Source organism: Triplophysa rosa, linkage group LG25 (genome assembly GCF_024868665.1).
Source record: "Triplophysa rosa linkage group LG25, Trosa_1v2, whole genome shotgun sequence".
Taxonomy (NCBI): Eukaryota; Metazoa; Chordata; class Actinopteri; order Cypriniformes; family Nemacheilidae; genus Triplophysa; species Triplophysa rosa.
Window position 1 is genome coordinate 8,929,334 of NC_079914.1, and position 12,572 is coordinate 8,941,905.

Genomic DNA, 12,572 nt, shown 5'->3' on the forward strand with positions numbered 1-12,572 from the left:
TAAACTGTGAAAATAATACTATCACAGCTGGTTAACAGTTAAACAGTGTAATAGTTTTGAACAAATGTAAAAGTGTGTTCATTTACAAAAGAAAAGAGCAAACAACTCTACAGAGACATAAATCGTCAATATTGTGTGTCATTGTCGTCAAATAAGGTGATATTAAATGGGTATGTATTAGAAACGCATGTGATGGTTCAGTCAACTCTGAAACTGGCATTGGTTAGAATCACGTAAAACGTTGTTCAGCTCTCAGAATGACACACATCATGACACTTACGAAAATAATAAGACGTCTGGGAATGTCCTCTTAAATTTCCACTGAAAATTGAGATTATGACTAAATCTGCATCTGTATAAAACATATCGCTGCTTTGTGCCACAGGATTACACCAGCTTCACTTATTGATGCCGCAGGTCACACAAAACCAATTTTAGGTCAAGACCAGACTAAGTAAGCTGCAAACATACATAACTCTAATGTACAAGTTCATGTAAAATATTGAATTTTAGTTATGAGAACATATTGGTAATTCTCAGCATCACTTGTGGTTACAAGATTGTGGTTTGAAGAATTAGCCACACATGACATTTCGAGCATCAAAACGTGTCGTGCCGCGACTGAAAATGGGGCATGCATCCGAAAGTACAGCACAGGATGTTGTTGTGGTGATCTGGGGGTGTCCAGGTATTGGATGAGATTCCCGAGCTCAGGGCTGGGGGTAGGTGGTATAGGCCTACCTGTGTTCACCATTGACTCATCGAACAGGTTTTGGATGTTTCTGTGATTTTTTTGTACCCGGTGAGTCATAACGCCACCTCAAAGCTCCACAGAACTCAAGTGTTTCAACGTGGGACATAACCCAGAGTTCACATGTACTGTTGTGTTTACCACAAACAGCCAAACCCCCCCCCCACACAAAGACACATGCACTGCAAAATGCACATTAACAACAGCGGTTAAATTATAATATTGTTTACACTATTCGTTTGTGGAATGTAAAAATTGATATTACATGCACATTGATAACGTTTCCTGCCCTGACTAAGGTCTGTTGTATGAGCATTTGGCATCACAGATATTGCATTGTGTGATTTGGCCTTGCTTCAATGGTGGCGCCATATTGGGGAGGGCAATATTGCCCTATAAACACATACAAGTAAATGGTGGAGTTGCGGCTTTTTTTCAGTGATTACAATGTTAGACAATCTTTGTTATAACATTTTCTGACAGTAAATAAAGACAGAATGTGTTTGTACTCCATGTACTTAACTGCACTAAAATTGGTTTATGATGATGTAAACATTACAATAAACATTGCAGCTTGGGCAGTCTTGCCCTGCCCAGTATGGCGGCACCGGCATGATTCAGTTGCCGATGTGGCAGCAATATATGTCTTTGGTTGGTACCGCATCATTAAGTCAGTGAGAACACAAGGAGCAGATCATACCAAAGAGCCAAATTAAAAGAATCATAGTTCATGAATCAAACTGATCTGTGTTTTTTATCTTACTCAATGCTCTGGTTCTGAAGGTCACTGAAGGGCGACGAATAATGGCTTTAAAGGAACAGTTCAACCACAAATGAAAATTCTGTCTTCATTTATTCACTCTCGAGTTGTTCCAAATCTGTATACATTTCTTTGTTCTTTTGAACCATAGTAGCAAAAATTGCTTTATAAATGTCTTTGTTCTGTTGAACACAAAACAAGATATTTTGAAGAATGTAGGAAAGCAAACAGTTCTGCGGCACTTTTGACTACCATTGTAATTTTTCCTACTATTGTCAATGGCCACTGTTTGGTTACAAGCATTCTTCCAAATATCTTTCTCCTTGTTCGTCAGAACAAGGACATTTATATAGATTCAGAACAACTCGAGGGTGAGTAAATGAAGACAGAATTTTTATTTTTGGGTGAACTGTCCCCATAATTTCAGTCTTTTCCTTACACAATATTAATGTATGGCTTTAAAAAACTTGCAATATACTTTTTTTTGTTAACAGATGTACAATAGATGCCATACTATTGTATGAAGTTAATATTTTCCACACAAAAATAAATTAGCACAGATGTAGCACAGATGAGTCAGTAATAACAGAACCAAATAGTATTTTTCAAATGTACCTGTTCATTAAAAGTAAACGTAAAGATAAAAAATTCGCTGCTATCTCAGGGGTGTGTGCTTGTTTGCGCGCGCGCGTGTGTGTGTGTGAATTAAAAAGCTCACCACAGTCAATGCAGTGAGGTTCAAACTGTGAAGCCTCTCACCTTTGCCTACAGTTCAGCTGCCTAGTTCCTTTGTACAGTAACTCCAATCACCCCCTGTGTTCTTTCTCAAGCAAACTCAAACCACTTCCTGTCTGAGTTGTCACTGTTTATTCTTCTCACCGACCTCATTTTAACTAGACCCTCTCCCGTTTTTGGCTGTCGTTCGTCGGAACAGAAACTACAAAAAACGACTGTATAGCAGTAAAGCGGGGTATACCCCGTAAACCTCATGTGCAGCCACCTACTCACTTCCCAGCAAACAAATTGATTTTTCTTTCTTTTTTCCATTAATCTGCAACTATGCTAGTTGTTACAGTGAACAGATATTTTGTAAACGTTTTATTGTTTGGTGTGCCAAGTTTATGGTCGTAAGGGATATTAAAATCATATGCAGCACAGCCGAATGGCTACTTATGAGACGTTAGGGGATAGTTCACAAAAAATAGAATTATTTATAAACGCATTTATGGCCCTCGTGTCTTTAAAAATTTCAAAATGTAACTTTTTTTACTGATTTTAACTGCAAATGTACAATAAAACCAGGAAAAACATGTAATTTTAAAGGAAAACTGTTATTTTTACAGTAAATTTCTAGCGCCCCAGCTCCTGGGAAATTTCTGTTTTTATGGAATTGTTTTACAGTCTATTTTTGAAATAGTCAAAAACTGTCAAATTACAGAAAAGGCTGCAAATTTACAAGAAATCAAGGGAAACATGTCATTTTACAGGAAAAATGTTATTTTACGGAATATTTCTGGTGCCCCAGCTGCAGGAAAAATTCTCTTTACGGGATTTTTTTTCAGTGGAACACAAAAGAAGATATTTTGAGAAATGTCTCAGTGGTTTTGTGTTCATACAATGGAAGTCAATGGGGGCCAATGATGTTTGGTTACCAACATTCCTTAAAATGTCTTTTTTTTGTGTGTCCTGCAGAAGAAAGAAAGTCATACAGGTTGGAGATGACAAGAGGGTGAGTAAATGCTGAAAGAACTAAGTTTTTGTGAACTATCCCTTTAAGGTTAAGGTGATTTAACAAAATAAAAAGCTATTTCTGCTTACTGTTGACCTTTGACCTATGGACATGATCAAGGGCCTGTTTTTCTGCATACCCCTCCAACAAAAAAAATCTTGCATAAAAAAAAGTTTTCATAGCAAATTTCATAGCAGCTCTACAAATAAAAGTGCTGTACGTGCTTTGTAAATTTGTCTTATTGGCAGATTCGCTTCAAGTATCTTTAAGGATCATCTTTTCTAGATCATCACATTTGTACTAGGCTATATATTAAATATGAACTCGTATGCAGTACAGTGGGTATACTGTATGACCTGTTAACCAGTTTATCTACACAGACATGTAACACATATCTCATACAACACCTTTCTTGGCTTTAATGTTTTCTGCCAAGGCCACATATGAAACATACATGTAGCTTGTAATCAATCACAGCCTCAGACCATTCGGTCACCATTCGATCACAACATCATGGACGTTGACAAGCCCCATTGTAGGCCTCCAACAGCACCTGTGGAACATTCGCGATAACACATGCAGAGCAAGACACATGCGGTTTGACATGTATGAGGCAACGGTTAAACGCCAGTGGAGCATTGCCAACAGCAACCTGGTCAACTGGTCACAACGGCACTGCAGGTCTGGTGTCATCTCACAAACCACCCTGCATCTGAGAGAAGCCACGTGTAAAAATAGATGAGCTTGATAGGACTTGAGACGCGTTATCTCATGCACACACACGTACGCGTCTAGCCTCCCACACGCCTTCAGAGCTGCCCACCGAGCTTTGATAGTTTCACATGGAGGGGCCTGCACGAGGGGCATAGTTTGATTCGAGATGTTAAGGGTCATGGTGAGGAATGAGGAAGATGAACAGACCCAGCATCTTGCACGGCCTTATCGTGTGCTCTTGCAGCTGGTGGATGGATCCTGATGAAGCTGCACCGCACCAGATGGCCACTAGATGGAGCGCTGCAAAGTACTCGAAAGTTTAGGGGTTTGTTGAATACTCGTGCATTAAATGTAAAATAAATGTAATGTCTTTGTTAAGCAGTGAACCACATCTTCTCTTGCACGTATACGGACTCTGGGCTCTGATGTCTTGTCATTTTCACACCAAGGCAGTTTTAGCACCAGTAAACTTCCTGGCTTGGGTTAGATGGTTGTGGCATTTATGTGATGTTAAAACTTAGTAAAATGAAATAAGAAAAAGAAGAAGTGAAAACGATGGACAACAACAGCAAGAGACGATTGATAAAACAATAAAGCGGACATCTAACGTTTCGGTCTGCCGGAACAACTGAAATCTTTGCTTTTTGTTGATGCTTTTTAAAGTATTTTTTAAAGTATATCAATATATCAGAATAAGTGAAAATACCGTGCAGTTTGTGTGAAACGCCTAAAGCGTGTGGTGAGGAAAAAACGGAAAATGCACAGCGTTGGTGGGAAACGTAAATGAATCATTTATTCTTCTAGATAAAGAGTGTCCACTTACATCAGTGACATGGCTTCTGAACCACTTTTTAGTTTTTTGCATAGCAGTGGGGATTTGAGGGAATGTAGTATTATTCAGAATTTACCGTATGCAAATATGTTCATTGGTGAATCTAAAATAGAGCATTAAAAAAAAGATAAACAGATTGTCAAAATGTCAAAAATACTGAACAAGGCAGGAAGGCCTCAGACTCACTTTTTTTCAGACAACTGACCTAAAAAGACTCGTGCTCCATTTTAAAGACCTACTTTAAGAGAAATGAATGATGAGAGACTTCTTCTACTGTAACTGTTTGGGCCTGGACTTAAAGTGATAGTTCACCCCAAAATGAAAATTCTGTCATCATTTACTCACATTTTTGTCATTTAAAACCTGTATGACTTTCTTTCTTCTGCAGAACACAAAAGAAGATATTTTGAAGAATGTTAGCAACCAAACAACACTGGACTCTATTGACTTCCGTTTGTATGGACACAAAACCAACATTTCACAAAATATCTTCTTTTGTGTTATACAGGTTTTGAGCCACATAAGGGTTGAGTGAAATATCTCTTTAAAAATTTGTATTCATTTCTCTAGTGTGGAAAATGTTTTTTTTTTCTTTTTTGCTGCAGTGTGTTCCTTTAATTGCAACCATGCCTTGGTTTACCACAGTGCCTTTACTCCATTAGTTATTCTTGTAAGCGGTTTTAAAGATCTGGCCGCAGACGGGGTGAGGAAAAGTAGAACCATTGGATCTTTTACTTGTCACGCTCTTAACCAATACTTTCACTTATATGGAGGACGCTGAGATCTGCGGTTTTGCTTTCTGTCATATTTTCCATTGAGTCGCATTGATGCACATATTAACAGCAGGTTATGTGACATACTCACTGCAGGACAATGTGGAGCAAACATAGTTACTTATTATTTACTTTAGTGTCAAACTTGAGACATTGCTGTAATAGGGCCAATTCAGCGACTGGGGTCTTAAAGAATACTCAACATCAGGGTCTTCGTTATATACTGTACAATGTAAGTTGACCATTAGCAATAATATGTTTTTTTCCTCTAATTAAACTAGAAATATATTATAGATTATTGCAGAATTTTCATTTTTGGGTGAACCAACTTTATGTATCATGTTTTTATATATTATTTAGATTTTGGATTACATATATATTTTGTATTCACAGGCAGAAAATACCAGAATGGGGTTATTTTGTTTACTTACATTTGATATCCGTGGGTGTAGCATAATGCGAGTCATGAGAAGATTAATGGGGGTGGTTTCCCGGACAAGGGTTAAAGGGATACTCCACTCAAAAATGAAAATTCTGTCATGATTTACTCCCCCCAAGGTTCAAACCTGTATACATTTCTTTGTTCTGATGAACACAAAGAAAGATATTTGGAAAAATGTCAGCAATTGACATTTTAATTTTTCCTACTATGGTAGTCAGTGATGTCCAAGAACTGTCAGTTGCTTACATTCTTCCAAATGTATTTCTTTGTGTCCAACAGAACATGACCAATTTTTTTATTTTTGGGTGGAGTATCCCTTTAAACTTAGTCCCAGACTTATTTAAATGTTAGAGGTGTCTTGATCGAAAACAGCTTTTTATGTTATGTAAATTATGTTTTTAAAAATCGACTTAAATATACTTTAACCATGGCCTAGTCCTGGCTTAATATAATTCCTGTCCGGGAAACCACCCCACGATGACTAAGTAGTCCAGAGAATTACTTTGTCTCTGTAGACCATTTAAAATAAACTTTAATGCTTTTTTTGTGATACATCCCTTTACTTGATTGATGACCACAAAATTTACATCAGATTTTACATTAGATAGGCCTATCATGAAGCCTCTATGCAAAAATTGACAATACAAAGTATTATTTGATGTGCCTCTTATATTAAATGACAGGCATTATGAGAATCACAATTCAGAAAAACATTGTTTATGTGTTTTAAGTTTACACACCTCGCACTTGAACATTTTTGACCAATAATTTATTTTTTCTTTGTACTCATGTCATTTTAAAGTACTGGATAGATTATTAATAATTATTAAAAGAGATCATAAGTATTAATTAAAAGGGAAGTTTATATAAATTAAATGTAGTAGACCCTTATTTTTCCCCTTATTTTGAAAATGAGCTATAGGAGAACAGATATGTTTCTCAATATGGCCACCAGGGGACAGTGTTGTAAGACTTAATATCTACTGTTCATCAGTCATGTAGTCCTGTTTTAATAGTGACAGTCCTGTATAGTCCTGTATTTAACAAGGGTTACTAACAAACTATTTCTTTACACGAGCATTTAGAAATGCTTTCTGAAGCTCTGAGGTTTTGGGGTGCCATATTTGTGATCACGTAACAGAGAACATTGCGCTGAAAATCCCCAGGTTATTTTTTGTGCATTTTTGACACAATAAGCATTTAATACATTCTGTAGTTTGGCACAAAAAAAAAAACAGTAATCGGTTCTAAGATATAACACTCATTCCCTATACCAGCTGATACCATTTCCACTTTTTGGTAGATTAGCAACATCCCCGTGTGGCCCAAGACATCATATAAAACGTCTCCTCACAACAGTTTCTATAAAAATTAATTAAATATAAAAAACTACAATAATAACACAATTGTTGTTGGATGTCGACTTTCTGATTGGTCGTTGTGGTAGGCCTACCTGTAAGCTGCAGACAATGAAAATGCGTCTGTGTCAGTGCGCGTCCCCACAACAAAGCGGGGATGAACAAAACGTTGCAAAACGTTTTTTAAACGGAAACAGTGGTGCGGTTGAACACCCTGTTGTGATGACGCAGAGTTGAACTATGGCACCTGAGAAGGCCATTCTTAGTGCTCTTTTTGAAGAATTTTTTGAACCTGATGAAATCGGTATAGATGTGTTGAATACTACAAAATGCCTGTTTTCTAATATCTTAAATTGTTGCGTATTCGGAGCTGCAGTGGACACATTTAAACGACTTTACTTGGACCCATTGTGCGAGCTGTCTCTTTAATACCGCGTGGTTATTATACATGTTTCTGCTGATTGGGCTGACATTCTTGACACGCCCACCAAACAAGAGAAAACGCATCTCAAATCCTGTTGCACACCGTTTCCAGGAAACATGTCGTTCAACTCGGAAACCGTGATGGGCGATACTGTAAAATCTGGAATCGATCCGATACCAAGTAAATGCAAGGCCAGTATTGCCGATACCGATACCAATAGTTTTTACTGTTAGAAGCATTCACTTCAGAAGGAGCTTTATTACCAAGTATGTTTACACACACAAGGAATCTGACTTGGCGACATGGTGCAAACATAGTGCAAATATACATGAACTTACATTTACTTTCCTGTATATGAAGTGTTTTGCTTTATCAGATGAATGCATCATTTATATGCAAAATCTGAATACATTTTCATGGCCACTAAAATATGTTTGTGCTCTTAATGTGCCTGTGATTAATAATTTGCATGTTTAAACACAGGACATATTTTAAACCAAATATATATTTTTAATGTAATAAACTGAATTTGCAAACATGAACTTTGCACCATATTATTACTGGAAAATAATAATAACAGATTAACAGAACAATAAAACATTATATAACAAAACAATTTCTCCCTATCCCATAGCTTTTGGGGGATCACCTAGGTAAAATAACAACAAAATAAATCTAGGCTATAGCCTATCTATGTTGCCAAATTATAGGAAGCCTATAGTGTGCTTTTCACAGTTAACACAAAAGGAATATTCAGCCATTTTAATTTTTAAGGTTTGAGATAAGGGTCTGTCTGAAGGATGGGTCTCATCTCTTCGTTTATCATTTGCAGCTCAGTGTACTCTTTCTCGTGTGTTTTGATGTGTTTAAATAAATTAGTGCGAATTGCTTTATTGCATACACCGCAGTGTTTTTATTCACGGCAGTGAAATGAAATAACTCCACACGATGCTCCTCTTCTTTTTCGCCATGATAGATGTCAATCTCTGAGTCATCCGTGTCTGCTTGCTTGCGGTTGGCGCCGCTGAGTCACGTGATGGCAGGACAACAAAACACAGCAGAGCAGGGAGGAGCAACGTGTGCAAAACTAGGTGTTTTGGAAATCGTTTTTCTTACAATTAGTAGCTACAGGAGTAAATAAATAAAATCAGTTGTAAAAACACAGTAGTATCGATATTTTATGTTAGGATCGATCCTTTTCGATACAACCTCAGTATCGGAAGTATCGATACTTCAGGATCGACCCGCCCACCCCTACAAAACGTTGCGCACCGGTTTGAGTTTGAGCATGCCCCTGATCTCTTTCAGGTAAATTAACTGGGATCCGTTATTTCGGAAAATCTAAATCTAAACAGAACCAATTACCTGTATTAATGTTCTTTAAAGGACATCGGTTTTAATGTAAACATCATAACCTCCCACACAAGCACGCAAGAGATCCCGAAACACGTATACTTCTCTCAACAGACGCACATTTCCACAGGAACAAAACTACATACAAACAGCGACGCATGGTGGTCAAAACTGTAAATGCAATAAAATCAGAAAACAATCATGTAATAAAACCTTTTACTAACTGACTGCAAATGTTTTCAAGTGTATAAAACTCAGAACACAGTGAGAAGAACTTATGTCACTTCATTTTGTCAAAAGCCAACCAGAACATAAAAAGCATATAGTTTAGAGAAAATATGAAATAACTAGAGTGAATTTATACCATTTCCAGACCTGTCTGTAGTACAAACTTTGTCAAGTAAGATCATTATATTGCATGTTACTTTAAGTAAGCAGAATGTTTTTAGTAAGTATATTGTGTTATCAAAGGGGGGAACGTGGTGGGACAGAGCCCAGGAATTATTTTTAGGGGGGGGCTGAGTTCCACCTCAAAATGAGCCATCCCTTTGAGCATATTTTTATTTTATATCCTCCCCTTTTATCATTTATTATGGCCACCGCAATGTACATAGGATTTTATTCATTTGCCTGTTAAATAATAAAAAATAAGCTCTGATTACTATTAAGCAAAACCATAATAAACTAAACTAAAATAGCTGACAAAATTAAAAATGACAAGTAAACTTAAAAGCTCAAGAAAGTTCGGTTTCCGCAGTGCATCATGGGATATTTTGTGGTGCGTTTTGTGTTTACTGCACATTTCAGCAAATTCTATAGTATGTGGTCCAGATTATGGTAGACTACTGCTACACACATACTGTGTTTGTATTTATTAATGAATCAACCAACCAACCGATTAAACAATGCCATAGCCTATCTATGTGAACAAACGTGTAGGTTGTTTAGATAACAACTCAACGTTTTATTTGATATGGCGTCCTAACTAAATCTGGAAATTATAAATGCAAGCTTTACCTGACCAATAACATTTTCATATTTAAATCACCATCATGTGTCCAAAAACCGTGACCTATATTGTTTAGAACCGATTTTATTTATCCAAAATACAGCGGACTTTTATTATCTTCCACATTTCTTTTCTTTCCCCTGTTATTTTCCCACCTGTGTGAGTACATATCGTGTTCCAGCCCCCTTCTGAACCTGCGGAGAACATTTGCACAAGCTCCCCAGCAGCTCAATGGATAGAGGGAGGAGAGACGGGGCGGAGGGGTGGAGATAAAACAGGACACAATGAAGATTCCGTAGCGTTTGATGTTAAACGGGAATGTACAGACGAACAGGTAAACGTGGAACAAGCTAACGTCGTGATATTTGCGGGAGACTGACGGGTTGATCGCAGTAAGACCACCTGTTTGCTCGAGCTGTGATTCACCTGGATGAGTCGCTGGAGAGTTCCATATGAAAAGCGTCTCCTTTGGGACCTGCCGTCAAGGAACCGTACACAGTAAGCAGGTGAGGTGTTTTGCAGGTGTATTTCCCAAGTGTTCACAGTTTAACACTTAGATTTGTTAATCAGATGTGGCACTGAGATTTATACGTTACTGTATCTAATTGTGAACAATTTGAATTGAAAAAGCGTCTGCTTAAGTTAAACTCTGTTAATGTGTGTTTTATTGTAGAACAGGCTGTCTCTGGGTATTATTCACCATGGTTCGTACTAGTAAAACTGAGAAAGGTTTGTATTTGCTGGCATGGTTTTAAACTACATGTGTATTTAAACAGCTCAGTGACATTGGTGTCTCATATGTTGGATATTGGTGCTAGTCCAAAAACTGAATCCCATACTTGCGTTCAAGGCTAGGATTATTTGTTCAAATAATGTCAAATACCTTACAACCGAGTACTTCAAGGTTAATTGCTTAAATGACTTTTAAAAGTATGTAATCTCTATACAAAAAAGTCACACATCATTTAATCTTGTGTATTGAGTGGAGCTGGAACTCCTCACTTAAGTTCATATTTTTATAGAACGGTAAACTTTAAAGATCCAGTGTATGAAATCTAGTGGCATCTAGTGGTGAGGTTTTGAATTGAAACCAACGGCTTACTCCACCGCTCCCCCTCCCTTTCGAAGCATTATGGAAGTTGACACAGGACTAAGAGGTCGTCATGTTTTCGCTTCTTTGCCGAAGGAGATAACGTATTTACCAAACGCACTCTGTAGATCAGTTTGTCCGTTTAGGGCTACTGTAGAAACAACATGGCGAATTCCATGTAAGGGGACCCGCGGTGTATGTAGATAGAAATAGCTCATTCTAAGATAATAAAAACATAACGCTTCATTATGTAAGGTCTTTATACACCTCTGAAGACATGGTTATGTATATTATATTGCATTTCTGTCAGTAGATCTTCCAAAAATTACACATTGGACCTTGAAACTTTAATTTTTTTTAGAGAATTTAGATTTTTAGAGATTTTTTCTCTTTCTTTGACTTCCTGTTAGGAGTCTGTTGGGAGGTCCAAGCCAACAACCAAACTTTTCACAAGTCTTTGCGCCGCAGATCAATCCTATGTGTGCGCTGGGGGCGGTATGCTGTAAGCTCTCCCTTCTCTATATGCTACTATGTGTATGTCCCAATGGTCTGACAGCTAATGTACGCTTTTATTTGCATTTTCCCAATGGTTACTGTTGCCAGGACAATGTGGTGCGAAGCTACAAATACACCCCCCTGACCTTTCTTCCCCTTAACCTGTACGAACAGTTCCAGAGAGCAGCGAACCTTTTCTTCCTGCTTATTGTCATTCTTCAGGTTTGTGACTTTTATCTTCTGTGGTGGAAAGTTTGAAAGCTAAAGCAAGTTTAAACATCATGCCTATGGGGAATATTTGATCAGCACATTTTTCCCGTGAAAACTGTTGAAGGTGGCTGTTTTGGTTCAGGGTGAATGATGAAGTGTTTGCTCTATATTACACAGTGGGTGAAAAACACCTGCTCTTTTGAAAAGCACACAGCATTTACATGAAGAGATTTTTTTTTAAAACATTGTGATGCTCCATACACAGCCATGCCCAAAATGCAAACGTGTTTTGTTACAGTAAGTTATAGAATGAGGAAAAAATGAAAATCATGAAAAATGTGGATGTATATTTGTTTTCGGTGCGCACCATACGCTTGTATTACTTCACTAAAATTGGTTGAACGATCTGTGTCGTGTTTAAAATACAGTGTGTTCCTATAATCGCCACCATCCCGTGGTACAGCACCATGCTTCCCCTGCTGTTTGTTCTGGTTGTGCGTGGATGTAAAGATTTGGCCACCGATGTGGTGAGTAGACTTGAAGAACATTGAGTCTTTTACCTGTCGCCCGCACAACCAATAAAAACCAAAAAGCGGAAGACCAGCAGTCGCTGTCATCTTTTATACTTGTTC

The 12,572-nt window shown here is 37.6% G+C and overlaps 1 protein-coding gene across 1 annotated transcript in view; it reads left to right on the plus strand.

Moving 5' to 3' along the window:
• The window catches only part of atp8b3 (ATPase phospholipid transporting 8B3), a 34,050-nt gene that overhangs the window by 10,337 nt on the left and 11,141 nt on the right, over window positions 1–12,572 (plus strand). Inside the window, exons 2-6 of the mRNA XM_057325648.1 lie at window positions 10,327–10,651; window positions 10,819–10,874; window positions 11,646–11,737; window positions 11,839–11,952; window positions 12,369–12,467. Of these exons, the coding sequence (XP_057181631.1) occupies window positions 10,847–10,874; window positions 11,646–11,737; window positions 11,839–11,952; window positions 12,369–12,467 (333 nt within the window). The 5' untranslated portion in view covers window positions 10,327–10,651; window positions 10,819–10,846. The remainder of the gene's footprint in view (window positions 1–10,326; window positions 10,652–10,818; window positions 10,875–11,645; window positions 11,738–11,838; window positions 11,953–12,368; window positions 12,468–12,572) is intronic.